The sequence below is a fragment of the Coregonus clupeaformis genome, chromosome 31, assembly GCF_020615455.1.
Source record: "Coregonus clupeaformis isolate EN_2021a chromosome 31, ASM2061545v1, whole genome shotgun sequence".
Lineage (NCBI taxonomy): Eukaryota > Metazoa > Chordata > Actinopteri > Salmoniformes > Salmonidae > Coregonus > Coregonus clupeaformis.
This window is the reverse complement of record NC_059222.1, coordinates 2,845,422-2,862,556: the sequence shown is the minus strand read 5'-3', so window position 1 is coordinate 2,862,556 and position 17,135 is coordinate 2,845,422. Positions and strand designations below refer to the sequence as shown.

At 42.9% G+C, this 17,135-nt stretch overlaps 1 protein-coding gene across 2 annotated transcripts in view; it reads left to right on the top strand.

Moving 5' to 3' along the window:
- Positions 1-210: 210 nt before the first annotated feature.
- Positions 211-17,135, top strand: part of LOC121547175 (ATP-citrate synthase) — a 102,240-nt gene continuing 85,315 nt past the window's right edge. For both annotated transcript variants that reach the window (XM_041858308.2, XM_041858307.2), the window contains exons 1-6: positions 211-367; positions 6,254-6,445; positions 8,624-8,746; positions 10,682-10,744; positions 12,436-12,626; positions 16,108-16,187. In XM_041858308.2, coding sequence (XP_041714242.1) covers positions 6,287-6,445; positions 8,624-8,746; positions 10,682-10,744; positions 12,436-12,626; positions 16,108-16,187 — 616 coding nt within the window. In that variant the 5' untranslated portion in view covers positions 211-367; positions 6,254-6,286. The remainder of the gene's footprint in view (positions 368-6,253; positions 6,446-8,623; positions 8,747-10,681; positions 10,745-12,435; positions 12,627-16,107; positions 16,188-17,135) is intronic.

The following is a 17,135-nucleotide window of genomic DNA, read 5'->3' as shown; positions in this document are numbered from 1 at the left end:
AGTTTAGAGAATATACTGGTATAGATAGGTCGTGAGCGGCCTCACACTCCAGTACAGTAAGTGTCGGTGTATGCAAGTCAGTCGGTTACGATTCGTCAATAAAACTTAAAGAAGAAGAAACCTTGCCCACTGGTAGTGGGCGTGAATGGCGTGGAGGGATATCCCCACGTGGTTATGTTTGAGCCAATGGAACAGCCGAGAGAGGTCGCAATCGTATCGGCAGATTATGGGGCGACAAAAACGAGAGAAGTGAGGTGGCAAGAGAGGACGGCTGTACTTGGCGTAGATTGCGGAGCCCTCTAAACTAGCTAGTTAGTAGCAACAAGGACACAATTTGTACATCCATAGGACGTGGCATTCTCATAAGGTATGATTCTATATTTTCTGACTTTCTTCATGTATAGCTACTTCGAAATTTACCTAGCGAGCATGATGCTAGGAACGTCTGGCGGGGTCGTCACTACAAAGTAATAAACCCCGCCCATTTCTTCAATTCCTCTTAACATTTTATTTTTAACCTAACCACACTGCTAACTTTATGCCTAACCTTAATTTAGCCATTTTGACTTTGTGGCAGTGGAATCTGACTTTGTGTATATAGAAGCTAGTGGAAACCCTCTGGCGGTGTCAAATCTGCCCTTCCCTACTTAGCTAGCTACTAGTGTAGTGTAGCTAGTTGTAGTTAGTTCAGCAGCGACTAAATTGCCAACAAAGTGTTGGTGAGTGTGTCCTCTAACGTTAGCTATTTAATTTAGCCAGCTAACAAGCAACCAGCAATTCCATCTTTAACGTGCCTGTTTAGCTAAAGCTGTTACCTACCCCAAGCCAGGACTGAGTAGCTCACTGGCAAGCTATCTAACATGTGATACACATTTTTTTTCTGTAACTGATACTGTAGGTAGTTTTGTAATCTGCGTTCAATCACCAACTCAGGAGGATGTTCCGGGCTCAATGTTAATAGCTACTTAGCTACTGCTAACCACTATCACAATAAGGTGTTGTGAAGAGTTGAAGTGTTGTGCGTCTTTGTAGCAAACGTATGTTTGTTCGTTATCTAGTTAGCTGCCTAGTAAATCAGACAGTGATAAAAGCTTTCTGTTTACAGTCTGAAATAAAGCACGTCTGTACACCGACCTTTTGTACAAGGAGCACGTGTGCGCCTAAATTGAAAAATATATGCGCACAAATAAATATATTTGATATATTAAAGTGGAACTGACAGCGTTAACAATTTTGCATATATGAAAGAAACAGGCAATCATATCAGTCAAAAAGTTTATGCTACAAAACTAACTATGAGGTTTTGACTCAACATTCCATGATGTACACTAAGGCTTTGTTGGCAGAATAGATGGATGCAGTTCAATGCATGATTAATATAATTCACCAATACGTTTCTTGGTAGTCCAAAAAATATTGCTATGAAGTTGTAAATCACAGCTGGCCTGGTACATCGTTTGCTGCCTCCATTCGGGATGCACTGTTTCAGTTTCAATGACTCAAGAGTTTGGACAAAAACGAACAAATGTAACTAAGGCTGGGAATGTCAATACAATCAAACTAGCAATGGCAGTGATCACAAGTCAATCATAACGTGGCTAATAGGCTAGCGTATCTATTTATGTAGCACGTTAAAAACACTGAACCTGACACTAGCTAGCTGCTAGGAGCATGTCATGTCATTGGAGGAGTAGGTGAGTGACTGACTTTTTCCCCTCGATTCGTTTTTTGGTGGCTATACACAGCTAGAGATGCAAGTGTCATTTGGTTAGCCAGCAAGGACTTGAACAACTTCAATCTGGCTATCTACTCAGATTTCAGAGCACACTCGTCTGTGTGCCAGAGCAGAGTTTAGAATAATTGATGAATTTACGAACGCGCAACCAGCTTAATATGACCGGTGTCAGTAAACGAATGCAAAAAAAAAAAAGTAATAGTTAGTCACGAACACTCTAGATAACATGTAAACAGCCTAGTTAACCAGCTTTGCTAGGGCGAGTAAAATGGTCAGAGTGAGGTGTTCTCTTATTTGTGTCTGGAAGTAGCTAGCTAGCCAAATTTAGCCAGTTAGCTTGGTTGCAGGCAAGCTGCACAGAAGGACGAGTAGGCTACAATTCCCCATCGTTTATCTGTGCAATTTTGACGGGCAACTAGCTGAAAAAGTTTGAGGGTTTATCTAATGTTCCTTCATTTAGATTTTAGTTCATCTTGCTCTGGCTAGCATTAGTTGTTGATTTTGGTGTTGTTGATGTGCTGAACTGAGGGAGAGAGAGCCTACCCTTTTCATGGTTGTTTGATCAATAGGACTGTAAAGTTCCCAAATGTAAGAGGACTCCCATGGTATTTAAATATTTGCAGGAATCCATTCAGGTGTATTTTGTGGGGGTTGGCGAATACGTTCTAAAGCCTTGCTGTTACAACTGCCTGTAAACACACAGTCCAGTTCAAAGTGAAGGATGGCAGGCCTGTGTGCCGAATGGCTTGTTTGCATAAAGGCCTACTGTAGCTCTGGTTGGCAATGGTCCACCGGTCTGCGTAGACTCCGGTCCTGGACGAGACAGATGTTTTATTTACTGCAGTGTCTACTAATAGGGCGGCAGGTAGCTTAGTGGTTAAGAGCGTTGTGCCAGTAACCGAAAGGTCGCTGGTTCTAATCCCCGAGCTGACTAGGTGAAAAATCTGTCTGTGCCCTTGAGCAAGGCACTTAACCCTAATTGCTCCTGTATGTCGCTCTGGATAAGAGCGTCTGCTAAATGACCAATTTATTTTATTTTATTGTCCAAACGCACAGCCGCTTTCTCACTCTATACTGCTATAGAATTTTCACAAATGTCTTAGGATACATCATTCCCAAACATTCTAAAAATGTGTGAAATTACCATATCTAAATGCTTACTTGTCAGTTTTTAGTTTTACATTTTTAAAAATGTCATACTTCCTGGGGGTTGAACAGATTTGAATAGATTTCGTGTTACTAAAATGCTGTCAGTTCCAAGTTAAAGCTAGAACCCTTAATTTATCTAGGCGCACTGGTGCTCCTGAATTACAATTCCAGGTCACACAGCAAAATATTTAGGCGCATATGCGAGTAAAATCGTATCTCTGTAGAGCCCTGTAAAGCACTGCAAAAACTTGGAACGTTTCCTTACCAGCCAGAATGTTGAATAAAATTACATATGAACTTACTCTACCGTTTGTCTGTGTGGTTGGTCCTTATTCGGGTCAAAATTAAGAGACACAATAGCCACAGGAAAGTATTATTAATGGACTTTTGAAAACGCCTTTGATATTTCTATCACCTGGCACATGTGCAAAACCATGTAAGCACCTGCTAGACTTTGGTTAGCATGCACTACTTGCCTTTACCTCTGTCTTGTGTGCATGCCTTATTGATGAGCAAACAAATCGTGATCGCCATACACCGAGACCTGCTTTTTGAAGTCGGTTTAATAATACTTCCCTGTGGCTATTTCTTCTAAAACTTCCACCAGCAGAAGGATGAAATCAGAGGAAGACAGGTAGAGTAAGTTCAAATGAGGTGTATTCAACATTCTGACTTGTAAAGGGACTGTTTTGAATTGTTTTTATCTAAACGTTAGAGATGAGCGTAGGTTTGTCCAGTCCACACTCTGATTCGCAGAGGCTAGCTAGCTACTATGGGCCCTGATTGGGTTGATATTATGTAATTTACCCTTGCACTATATTTTACTCATAAAGGATTTCAAATAATGTCTCATGGATTTTAATATTGGCATGAATTTATGAACAGCAACCTATTGCTAAGTCATGGCTGACTCTGTCGGGGAAGGATGATGGCTACATAGCTTATGCAAATGCCTGATGACGGTAATCAATCAATTATTAAGTCATCTTTTACTTGGAAAGTATTTCATGTCAGTGTTGTGTCAAAAATCATTGTAGCTGGGCTTCCCGAGTGGCACAGCGATCTAAGGCACTGCATCACCCAGGCTGTAGTTGAGGCATCACTACAGCCTGGGGTTCGATCCCAGGCTGTGTCACAGCCGGCCGTGAACGGGAGTCCCATAGGGCGGCGCACAATTGGCCCAGCGTCGTCCGGGTTAGGGGAGGGTTTGGCCGGGGGGCTTTCCTTGGCTCATCGTGCTCTAGCGATTCCTTGTGGTGGGCCGGGCGCATGCAAGCTGTCATCAGTTGAACAGTGTTTCCTCCGACACATTGGTGAGCAGTTGTTAAGAAACAGTGCGGCTTGGCGGGTCATGTTTCGGAGGACGCATGACTCGACCTTTGCCTCCCCCAAGCCCGTTGGGGAGTTGCAGCGATGAAACAAGATCTGGGGAGAAAAGGGGGTAAAATTACACAAAAAATAAAATACCAAAATCTTTGTAGCTAAGTGACAACGTCCAAGACAGTTAAAAAATGCCTCTCAAGTCATAAAAGTTACTTAGAAGAAACGGTGTAACAGTACCCTCAAAGTATTCATACCCCTTGACTTATTCCACATTTGTGTTACAGCCTGAATTAAAAAATGATTAAATAGATTTTTTTTCTCACCCATCTACACACAATACCCCATAATGACAATGTGAAAACACGTTTTTAGAAATGTTTGAACATTTATTGAAAATGAAGTACAGATATGTCATTGACATAAGTATTCACACCCCTGAGTCAATACTTTGTAGAATCACCTTTGGCGGTGATTACAGCTTCGAGTAGTTTTGGGTATGTCTGTATCAGCTTTGCACATCTGGATTTTCTCCCATTCGGTGTGGTGACGTTTTGGCAGTTTTCTAGTGTTTGCTTGTTTTGCCTAGTTCCTGAAAGTAACCTGCGGTGTCCTTGGAGGGTGCTGTTCCCACACTGATTAGTGGGTTTGACGTGGTTGTATTTTAGGACTCCATGTTCCTGAAGAGCTGTCGTGTCTGCAAGCTGAAGAGCTGTATTGTCCCAAAGCCAGCCCAAAACCCCCTGGTTTAACATGCCATCAACTTAATTAAAGCAATCAAAATTCCAAACAGACCAGAGCGGGGGTTACATCAAAATACGTTTGAGACAGAAGAACATCGCACCTGTCCTAAAGAGTGACAGTCCAGCTGGTTTTCTTTTCCTTTGATTGAACCACAACTGGGGACAGATTTAGAAAAAGGTTTACGCGTCTTAAATTTACCAGTAGACCTAAAATGAAACAACATAACTATAACATGTTTTTGGCATATATTTTCATTAGTACACAATTCCATTTGCGGTCAGGATCAGGAGAGAAATTGAACACAATATATTGGATTTCATATTCAGCAGGCTGCTCACTATTCTCACAACACACATTCTGATTGTCATCCTCTCATACAGCTCTGTCTTTAAATTCATATTGAGTGTTTGCGCATGTTGTCAGATGGTAGTCTCTTTCTGCACCATATAATAATTTAGCCTACTACTCTCGCTTCTGCCGGCTATTGATAAATCTGCACCCTGGTTTCTGAGGTCAAAATAGGCCACTAATTAAAAGGCAAGAACAAACAAAGCAGATACTCTGCAGCTATGGAGGCTTGAGTTTCCCCTGACACAGTGCAATCTGCACAACAGGTGGTGACTGGTGAACAACCCTGAGCCTGAAGTAGTTCTAAGCTGACATATGGAGTTGTTTTAAGATGGTCTTACCGTGGATCATTTAGCTTTTTTGAATTTTACAACCCTTTTATGTATCCCCCCCAAAATATTAAAACAAATTTGGATAAAATATTATATTTGGCCTTTACTACTATAGGCCAGAAAAACGCATTGAATAACATATTCATAAATGGCAAAGACAGTCAAAAAATAAATCTTAATAAACAAGGTTATGAAGTGTCTGTCCTATATATAGGATATTTAAGAAAGCTCATGATATATATATATATTTATTTATTTATTTCTTTACACATTTAACTACTTTTTGGGCGTAGGTGCAAAACTACCTTTATACTTTAATTCATTAAAAAAAAAGAAATGGTATTGGATATCTTCAGATGAGTCCTGTGACATGTGGGTGTCGAAGACCAAAACGGAGAGTCTCCCCTTTCAATAGAGTGGTCATAATAGTTTTTAGGTCAACCCGTTTCGGACGCTACATACGTTTTCGTGAGAAGACCGATTTTCGGGATGACATGGTCTGACAAACACCGGTGTGTCAATCGACTCTAGGAGGGTAACATTCCTCTTACAAATTCAAGGACTTCTGTGTGGACCGGTACTAACTGCTCCTGAATCTTTTCTGACCTCTTCCCTCTCATGCCAGGCCCTCTGCTAGATAGTGAGCCAGTGATTCGCCATGTCGGCCAAAGCCATCTCAGAGCAGACGGGGAAGGAATTCCTCTACAAGCACATCTGCACCTCGGCGGCCGTGCAGAACCGCTTCCGCTACGCCAGTGTCACCTCAGAGACGGACTGGGACCGCTTGACGCAGGACCACCCATGGCTACTGACCGAGGTACAATAAAATTGTATTGTCTTCCAGCAAGGACATTTTTCTCACCTTCTTGTACATTAACAAATAATCACACAGTGCTAGGCGTTGTCACAATACCAGTTTCATGATACTGATACCCAATTTTCCTGTTTTACCTGTTTTGGCTTTGTCATTATGGGGTATTGTGTGTAAGTTGATGAGGGGGGGAAAACATAATTTTAATTAATTTTAGAATAAGGCTGTAACGTAACAAAATGTCGAAAAAGTCAAAGGGTCTGAATACTTTCTGAATGCACTGATACATATAAAGTGGGTAAAACGGTATGTAACATTATTGAAGTGTCCAGTGTTTAATGACTAAGGTTCAAGGCAGGGTACTGGGTGGAGGCCGGCTAGTCCTGACTGTTTAACAGTCTAATGGCTTGGAGATTGAAGCTGTTTATCAGTCTCTCGTTCCCAGGTTTGATGACCTGTACTGTCTCTGCCTTCTAGAGCGGGGTGAACAGGCTCTGGCTCAGGTGGCTGAGGTCCTTGATTATCTTCTTGGCCTTCCTGTGACACCACGTGCTGTAGATGTCCTGAAGGGCAGGTAATGTGCCCCCGGTGACGTGTTGAGCTGACCGCACCACCCTCTAGAGAGCCAGATGGTGCAATTGCCATACCAGGTGTTGATACAGCCCGACAGGATGCTCTCCGTCGACGGCTCGAGGTTTTCTTTGAAGCAGGCGTAGGTGTTTAGCTTGTCTGGGAGTTCGGCGTCTGTGTGTGCGACGTAGCTGGCTTTCGCTTTATAAGCTGTGATTTTCTGGAGTCCCTGCCACATACATGTCGTCTCTGAGCCGTTGAATTGCGACTCCACTTTGTCCCTGTACTGTCATTTGATTGCCTTAGGAGTCCTAGCTGGTTTGTTTGTACACGTCCATGTTCCCAGTCACCTTGCCATGGCTAAATGCGGTGGTTCGCACTTTCAGTGTTGCGCAAATGATGCCATCTATCCACTGCTTTTGGTTAGGGTAAGTTCAAATCGTCACAGTGGGAACAATATCCTTTTATACATTTCCTGATGAACCCAGTCAGTGTATACGTCGATACTATTCTGATGCGACCCGGTACATTTCCCAGTCCGCTTGATCAAAACAATCTTGAAGCATAGATTCTGATTGGTCATACCAACGTTGAACAGTCCTTACCATGAGTGCTTCCTTTAGTGGCGTGATCTGATTTGCAGAAATTAGGGCCTTTCAGCCGTCCAGGAAAGGAGAGTAGGTATGATCCAGGGTCCATGATGTGTAGCACAGGAGATGTGTTGATAGAATTTCGGTAGTATTTTACGTCGATGACCGAATAAAATTATCTTGCGAGGTAATGAAGGTATTCCAGATCTGGAGAACAAAGGGACTTGAGTTCCTGTACGTTACCACAATCGCACAATCAGTTAATCATGAAACAAACCCCTCCGCCTTTCTTTTTCCCGGAGAGTTCTTTCCTGTCCCCGTGATGGACGGAGAACACCGCTGGCTGAATGGACTGGGACAATATATCCGGAGAGAGCCATGATTCTGTAAAACGGAGTATGTTACAGTCCCTGATGTCTCTCTGGAAGGAGATCCTCGCCCTGAGCTCATCTACATTGTCAAGGGACTGAACGTAAGTGAGTAATATACTCTGAAGCGGTGGATTGTATGCACGCCGCCGGATTCTGACTAGGGCCCCACTACTTCCTCTTCTTGTGCGTTAGCGTTTTGGTGCAGCCCCCGGGATGAATAGAGCTGCCTCTGGAAGTTCAAACAAAGGATCCAGGTCAGGGAAGTCGAATTTCTGATGAGTGACCAGCGATCTAATATCCCAAAGTTATTCTTGGCTGTAGGTACAAGAAAGGTTCTGAGCAAATAGTGTAAAAAAAAAAAAAAAAATCCTGCAAAGTTGGCTAGGAGCTAGAAACAGGGTGACAGTGTCTGTCAGCGCCATCTTGTAACTATCTAGTGCTGTTTTCCTCAAATGATTTTGGCTTAATGTTTTGTTTGCTTGCTATTATACTTTTGAGCATTCCTACACTGGTTTCGTGACAACCCTATCACACAACCAATATATTTACAATCACCGGGTGAACGGTAGACAAGTCCAGGCACAAAAGACAGAGAAACAATCCCCTGTGTGCTGTTGTCATGCTAACATTGGTGTTGTCCATTCCCCCTACAGCGATTGGTGGTGAAGCCAGACCAGCTGATCAAGGGCAGAGGGAAGCTGGGCCTGGTGGGCGTTGACCTGGACCTGGTGGGCGTGCGGGAGTGGCTCAAGCCCCGCCTCATGAGAGAGACCTCCGTGAGTTGATTGGTAGCTCTCTGTGTTTCTCTCTCTTTTTGCTCACGCTCTCGCTGTCTCTTTCTGTATGCATGCATTCTCCAGTGTGAAGTTTCCCCTAGTTACAGATCTATGATCAGCTTTCCCTTCCCCAATCCTAACCTTAACCAAACTGACCCCAGATCAGCATGTAGGAGCAACTTCACCCTACTCCTCCCTCAACTTCGTAAACAGAAACTCCACTGCCAGGTTCCCTGTTTTTTCCTTGGCTTGGATCCACAAAGTTTATAGCTGCAGCCAATTTGACACTGGCGGAGGTGGGTGCCTGCTGCAGGAGTTAGAAAGTTACAGGAGTTTGTGGGAGAGCTGGAGCGTGTTTGTACACCTAGTATACAGCCTTGATGTTTGCAGAATTAAAAAGGCTGGATGGGTGAAAGCAATTTGACTTTAATCTATAGGCCTAGCCATTGTAGTGCTTAGTGTAGCCTTTACAAAATCTATTTAGCCAGGATAGTCCACTCCAATAACACTTGCCACTGTTTTCCAGGGAGACCTGGCATGGAGCCATCATCTCCATTTTGCTTCCTCCCATCCTGCTTGTTCAGATCTCCAAACAAGAATGGAACTAGGCCTGCTTTTCTTATCTAGCTGTCCATCAGAGCTGCAGAGGTAGTAGTGAGATGGCGGTGCTTGAGGGAACAATGCTCTCTGCTCATTGGCAGGTTCCCCTTCCCTGACAGTGTGCTGCTCTGGGCTTGTTAATGCTGTGAATGTGTGGCATGCGGACGGGTGCCTTTTTCAGGGGCTGCTAATCCACGACACACTGCTCATCACAGCTCAACCACGAGTTATGCAATATGCCGCCGAGTTACACTGTTCCCTGTGTTCTTCACAACGTGACCACAGTATTGTCAAGCTGCGGTCAACTGTGTCGTGGATTGTGTCAACTGTGTCAGAAAACCAGTCTTCAGACTCTTTGTCCACAGTGTCCACAGTGTCCAGACCACAGGCCTTCCTCTTTTCACCTTCTAAAGAGGAAAGGATAGGAACTTTCAAAATTCCTTACAATGAGCCTGTCTGATTTAACTCGGAGGGAGCAAGTTAGGGAGACCAGGTTTTAGGGACCCGAGTCGTATTCTGACTGTTTTCCTATGGCACGGATCATCAACTAGATTCAGCCACGGGACGGTTATTTTTTTCTTCTTGAACGGATGGTTAGGGGGCTGGAACTTAATTACAAATAATTAATAGACTGCAAATTGACCGCAAGAAGCCCAAACGGATATGTTTGACTAAAACATAATAATTTTAAAACCTTGCTTACATTTGTATACAATCACATATCTCTATATTATGCGTGGGAATACTTTGGAACAGATTCTCCAAAATTAAAATCATTTGGAGCTGATTTGCTGGTGTTTTTACAGTCATATGTCCAACAATTATAAACTCTTGGGGGGCAAATAAAATCACCCGTGGACCAACAGTTGGGGAACCCTGTCCTATGGTGTGCACTAATGAATACGACCCTGGTTTGTGAACTGCGGCATGTTCACCAAGTGCCAGACAGTACTTGTTGCCATCTGTCTCTCTACTGCCATGACCGGAGGGCTCAGAGTTATGTTTAGAACCCCTGAAGCAAGGGGTCAGAGGTTATGTAATGCCAATGTCAGGAGGCTAGTACGGCCAAAACAACCTTATTAGGGCCGATGCTCTTTTTGATTTTACTGCACTTCTTTCTAGGGCCAGCTTTTCAGCAGAATGGATCATTAATAGCATTTTTCTGCAGAATAGAGCATTTATGCAGAATCATGATTTTCCACAATTGAGTGTGTTGCTTTTCCACAGTGCTTCATAATGTGAAAATACAATTCCCTCAGACAGCTTCATATCCCTTTGCCACAGAATAATACTAAACTAAATGTTGAATTAATCTATTTTACTGTTTCTCACCAGGTGGCAAAAGCGAAAGGCATCCTGAAGAACTTTCTCATTGAACCGTTTGTTGCACATACACAGGTAATTTGTGTGAGGTTGTCTTGAATGTACTACCTATGAGGAGGGGTAGCTGTACGTGGATTGGCCAATATCAATATACAGTGCATTCGGAAAGTATTAAGACTCCTTCCCTTTTTCCACATTTTGTTCTAAAATTGATTAAATAAACACTTTTCCTCATCAATCTACACACAATACCCCATAATGACAAAGTGAAAACAGCTTTTGAAATGTTTGCAAATGTATTTAAAAAACATAAATACCTTATTTACTTAAGTATTCAGATACTTTGCTTTGAGACTTGAAATTGAGCTGAGGTGCATCCTGTTTCCATTGATCATCCTTGAGATGTTACTACAACTTGATTGGAGTCCACCTGTGGTAAATTCAATTAATTGGACATGATTTGCAAAGGCATACACCTGTCTATATAAGGTCCCACAGTTGACAGTGCATGTCAGAGCAAAAACCAAGCCATGAGGTCGAAGGAATTGTCCATAGAGCTCCGAGACAGGATTGTGTCAAGGCACAGATCTGGGGAAGGTTATCAAAACATTTCTGCAGCATTGAAGGTCTACAAGAACACATTGGCCTCCATCATTCTTAAATGGAAGAAGTTTGGAACCACCAAGACTCTTCCTAGAGCTGGCCGCCCAGCCAAACTGAGCATTTGGGGGAGAAGGGCCTTGGTAGGGAGGTGACCAGAGATGGTCACTCTGACAGAGCTCCAGAGTTCGTCTGTGGAGATGGGAGAACCTTCCAGAAGGACAACCATCTCTGCAGAACTCCACCAGTCAGGCCTTTATGGTAGAGTGGCCAGACGGAAGCCACCTAAAGGACTCTCAGACCATGTGAAACAAGATTCTCTGGTCGGATGAAACCAAGATTGAACTCTTTGGCCTGATTGCCAAGCGTCACGTCTGGAGGAAACATGGCACCATCCCTACGGTGAATCATGGTGGTGGCAGCATCATGCTGTGGGGATGTTTTTCAGCGGCAGGGACTGGGAGACTAGTCAGGATTAAGGGAAAGTGAACGGAGCAAAGTACAGAGAGATCCTTGATGAAAACCTGCTGCAGAGCGCTTAGGACCTCAGACTGGGGCAAAGGTTCACCTTCCAACAGGACAACGGCCCTAAGCACACAGCCAAGACAACGCAGGAGTGGCTTTGGGACAAGTCTCTGAATGTCCTTGAGTGGCCCAGCAAGAGACTGAACTTGAACCCGATCGAACATCTCTGGAGAGACCTGAAAATAGCTGTGCAGCGACGCTCCCCATCCAACCTGACCGAGCTTGAGTGGATATGCAGAAAAGAATGGGAGAAACTCCCCAAATACAGGTGTGCGACGCTTGTAGCGTCATACCCAATAAGACTCGAGGCTGTAATCGCTGCCAAAGGTGCTTCAACAAAGTGCTGAGTAAAGGGTCTGAATACTTATGTAAATGTCATATTTCAGTTTGTATATTTATTTTTTTTGCAACAAAAAAATGTAAACCTGTTTTTGCTTTGTCATTATGGGGTATTGTGTGTAGATTGATCAGGAGAAGAAGAAAAAAAACGGAATCCATTTTAGAATAAGGCTGTAATGTAACAATGTGGAAAAAGTCAAGGGGTCTGAATACTTAATGAATGCACTGTAATATAACTATCAAAACAATCTACCTCTAACTTTTATTCCATCCCTTACTACCCCTCCTTTTGTGCTCTGCAGGAGGAAGAGTTCTACATATGCATCTACGCCACCCGAGAGGGAGACCACGTGCTCTTCCACCACGAGGGAGGCATTGATGTGGGGGACGTGGACGCCAAGGCCCAGAGGCTGCTGGTGGGAGTGGACGACAAGCTGAGCGAGGACACTGTCGAGGAGCAGCTCCTCACGCACGTGCCGGGCAACAAGAAAGAGTAAGTGTCCGAGAGCCGTAGGTCAGGGGTGTCAAACTCAATCGCTGGAGGGCTTTTGTTATTTCCCTTCAGTTCATGCCCAGTTATAACCTAGACAACCAGGTGAGGGGAGTTCCTAACATATCAATTACCTTAATTGATCAATCACATACATGGGAGGTGCGAAAACCCGCAGACACTCTGCCCTCACGGAATTGAGTTTGACACCCCTGCTTTAAAGAAAAAGCTATACAGGGGTTACAGAGTTTAGTCCCTTTTCTTTTCTCCAGCACACATTTTTTTAAGCTTCACAATATTTATGGTGTGAAAGATCCGATCACCAATGCTCACAGATAGCATACGCTCAACTGCCGATGCCACATAAAACAAGGAGGGAGGCTGATTGTGCATTTTTGTTTTTTTTGCTTGCATTGAGAAAGTCTGTCCTCTCCCCAACCTTTGCTTTCAGCTGCAGGCATACAGTACCAGTGAAAAGTTTGGACTCACCTACTCATTCAAGGGTTTTTCTTTATTTTTACTATTTTTTACATTGTATAATAATAGTGAAGACATCAAAACTATGAAATAACACATATGGAATCATGTAGTAACCAAAAGAAGTGTTAAACAAATCAAAATATATTTTATATTTGAGATTCTTAAAATAGCCACCCTTTGCCTTTGATGACAGCTTTGCACACTCTTGGCATTCTATCAACCAGTTTCACCTGGAATGCTTTTCCAATAGTCTTGAAGGAGTTCCCACATATGCTGAGCACTTGTTGGCTGCTTTTCCTTCACTCTGCTGTCCGGCTCATCCCAAATCATCTCAATTGGGTTAAGGTCCGGGGATTGTGGAGGCCAGGTCATCTGATGCAGCACTCCATCACTCTCCTTCTTGGTAAAATAGCCCTTACACAGCCTGTAGGTGGGTTGGGTCATTGTCCTGTTGAAAATCAAATGATAGTCCCACTAAGCCCAAACCAGATGGGATGGCGTATCGCTGCAGAATGTTGTGGTAGCCATGCTGGATAAGTATGCCTTGAATTCTAAATAAATGAGACAGTGTCACCAGCAAAGCACCCCCACACCATAACACCACCTCCTCCATGCTTTAGGGTGGGAACTACACATGCGGAGATCATCCGTTCACCCACACCAAATCTCACAAAGACAGCGATTTGAACCAAAAATCTCCAATTTGGACAAATTTTAATGTCCATTGCTCGTGTTTCTTGGCCCAAGCAGGTCTCTTCTTCTTATTGGTGTCCTTCAGTAGTGGTTTCTTTGCAGCAATTCGACCATGAAGGCCTGATTCACACAGTCCCTTCTGAACAGTTGTTGAGATGTGTCTGTTACTTGACCTCTGAAGCATTTATTTGGGCTGCAATTTCTGAGGCTGGTAACTCTCTAATGAACTTATCCTCTGCAGCAGAGGTAACTCTGGGTCTTCCTTTCCTGTGGCGGTCCTCATGAGAGCCAGTTTTATCATAGCGCTTGATGGATTTTGCGACTGCACTTGAAGAAACGTTCAAAGTTCTTAATCTTCTGTATTGATTGAAACTTCATGTCTTAAAGTAATGATGGACTGTTGTTTTCTCTTTGCTTATTTGAGCTGTTCTTGCCATAATATGGACTTAGCCCTATTTGGTAAAAGACCATCTTCTGTATACCCCCCCCCCGCCCCACCTTGTCACAACACAACTGATTGGCTCAAACACATTAAGACGGAAATCAATTCCACAAATTAACTTTAATGAAGGTACACCTGTTAATTGAAATGCATTCCAGGTGACTACCTCATGAAGCTTGTTGAGAGACTGACAAGAGTGTGCAAAGCTGTCATTAAGGCAAAGGGTGGCTATTTGAAGCATCTCAAATTTAAAATATATTTGTTTAACACTTTGTTGGTTACTACATGATTCCATATGTGTTATTTCATAGTTTTGATGACTATTATTCTACAATATAGAAAATGGTCAACAATAAAGAAAAACCCTTGAATGAGTAGGTGTCCAAACCATTGACTGGTACTGTACATGCACTGTAACCTCCTGAGTCACAACCGCTTTAAAAAGTCTCAGTAGAACGAGGAACCTGCAATGTTCATCACCAAGCCATTTCGCTTTCGATGTTACGAAATGTAGCTTCAAAGTTTGTTGGATCGCATCTTTTAGCAATACCAAGGGACTCGCGACTGTACTCGGACTTGAGTATGAAGGACTCGGGCTACAATTCTAGGTGTTGAGACGCCCTGATGAAAGCATTAACCGATACGCATTGGTGTATTTTAATAATGACTTACTAATTAGGCCACACATTAAAGGCTTTTTCTTTCAAACCCACACAAGTGCCTGGACTTGGATTTTGTTATGCCACGTAGCACCTATTTGTGGTTATAACAGTTACAGTGCTTGGAATTTGACTGTGATTTGAGGTTTAGTGATTTCACTAGATCACTTCACGGTATTATGGTGTCCCCCTCAACATTCTGTGTCATTCTGTGGTGAACTAGTGGGAGTACTTAACATTTCCCTCTTTCTCCACTTTCCCACCCATGACAAGAGTCTGACTCAATTACAAACGTCTCAGTTATTTATAGTGTTTACAGGCCATGCACTCCCCATTAGGCTGGACAGTGGATACAGTGAAATTAACTTGGATACGTCCCAATCTGCACCGCTATTCCCTAAGTAGTGCACTATATAGGGTATGGAGTGCCATTTAGGACTCATCCAAGGTCATTGCGCTGTGTCCACAATATAGTGCACTACTTTTGACCTATGGGCCCTGGTCAAAAGTAGTGCACTATGTAGGGAATAGGGTACCATTTGGGACGCTTGTCTTGTCGGTGTGGTGAGTAGCTCACTGTTTCACCCTGGGGGGTTCCAGAAGTTCAAGTGATGATTGTCTGTCTAGTATTCTGTAAACTCAGTGTGTGCATCCCAAATGGCACAATATTCCATATATAGTGCACTACTTTTGACCAGGGCCGATAGGGCTCTGTTCAGAAGTAGTGCACTATATAGGGCCCTCAAATTCAACTCTGGACCTAGAAGCCAGTTCCACTGCTTTTTATATTTGTTCATTCTTCCCCTCTAATCAGGCATTGATTTACTATAGACCTGGAACACCAGGTGTGTGCAATTAATTATCAGGTAGAACAGAACCAGCAGGCTCCGGACCTCGTAGGGTAAGAGTTGAATACCCCTGATTTATAGGGAATAGAGTGCCATTGCGACAGATGTTCTAACCGTTATATTGTAATAGGGAGTAGGTTAATACAAGTTGTTTCCATTTTCATATTAATCTCACTCCATTCTTTTATTTCCTGCTAATGTGAAAACCTTTAGGAATGTTTAGATAGTTTATTATTATATATTTTAAAACCCCAATAAAAAAAGACTTATCTTGTGTACGCTTTACCATGTGGTCTTACATGCAGTTTTCCAAGATGGCTGTCCTCTGATCTAAACTGTTGATGTTTGTTTGTTGTATGCAGGGTCCTGGCCAGTTTTGTTGTGGGTCTCTTTAACCTGTATGAGGACCTTTACTTCACTTACCTGGAGATCAACCCACTGGGTAAGTACACTTGTTTTACTAAGGCTATTTTACTTGGACATTTAATTAAGGATGCTTTCATATGTCCCTGTATGGTCCGGATCCTGGAGCTTTTTGTACTAGGGCTGGGAATTGCCAGAGACCTCACGAGACGATATTTTAACGATACTTAGGTGCCAGTATGTTACGTGTTGCAATTCGGTACTGTGAATTTATTGCAATTCGATGTTCCAAACATACTGCTCACCATATGCCGGCTGCAGAGGGACAAGCCAGAGCCATGAGAACTATTTTTGATCAGTCATGGAAATAAAATAGCTGAAAACAAATTGTCTCCCTATTTAAAAAGAGATGGAGAACAACCTACAGTGCCTTCAAAAAGTATTCATACCCAATGACTTAATCCACATTTTGTTGTTACAGCCTGAATTCAAAATTGATTAAATATTATTTTTTTCTCTCACCCATCTACACACAATACCCCATCCCATAATGACAAAGTGAAAACATGTTTTTAGAAATGTCAGCAAATTTATTGAAAACTAAATGCCGAAATATCTCATTTACATACAGTGGGGAGAACAAGTATTTGATACACTGCCGATTTTGCAGGTTTTCCTACTTAGAAAGCATGTAGAGGTCTGTAATTGTTATCATAGTTACACTTCAACTGTGAGAGACGGAATCTAAAACAAATATCCAGAAAATCACATTGTATGATTTTTAAGTAATTAATTTGCATTTTATTGCATGACATAAGTATTTGATACATCAGAAAAGCAGAACTTAATATTTGGTACAGAAACCTTTGCTTGCAATTACAGAGATCATACGTTTCCTGTAGGTCTTGACCAGGTTTGCACACACTGCAGCAGGGATTTTGGCCCACTCCTCCATACAGACCTTCTCCAGATCCTTCAGGTTTCGGGGCTGTCGCTGGGCAATACGGACTTTTAGCTCCCTCCAAAG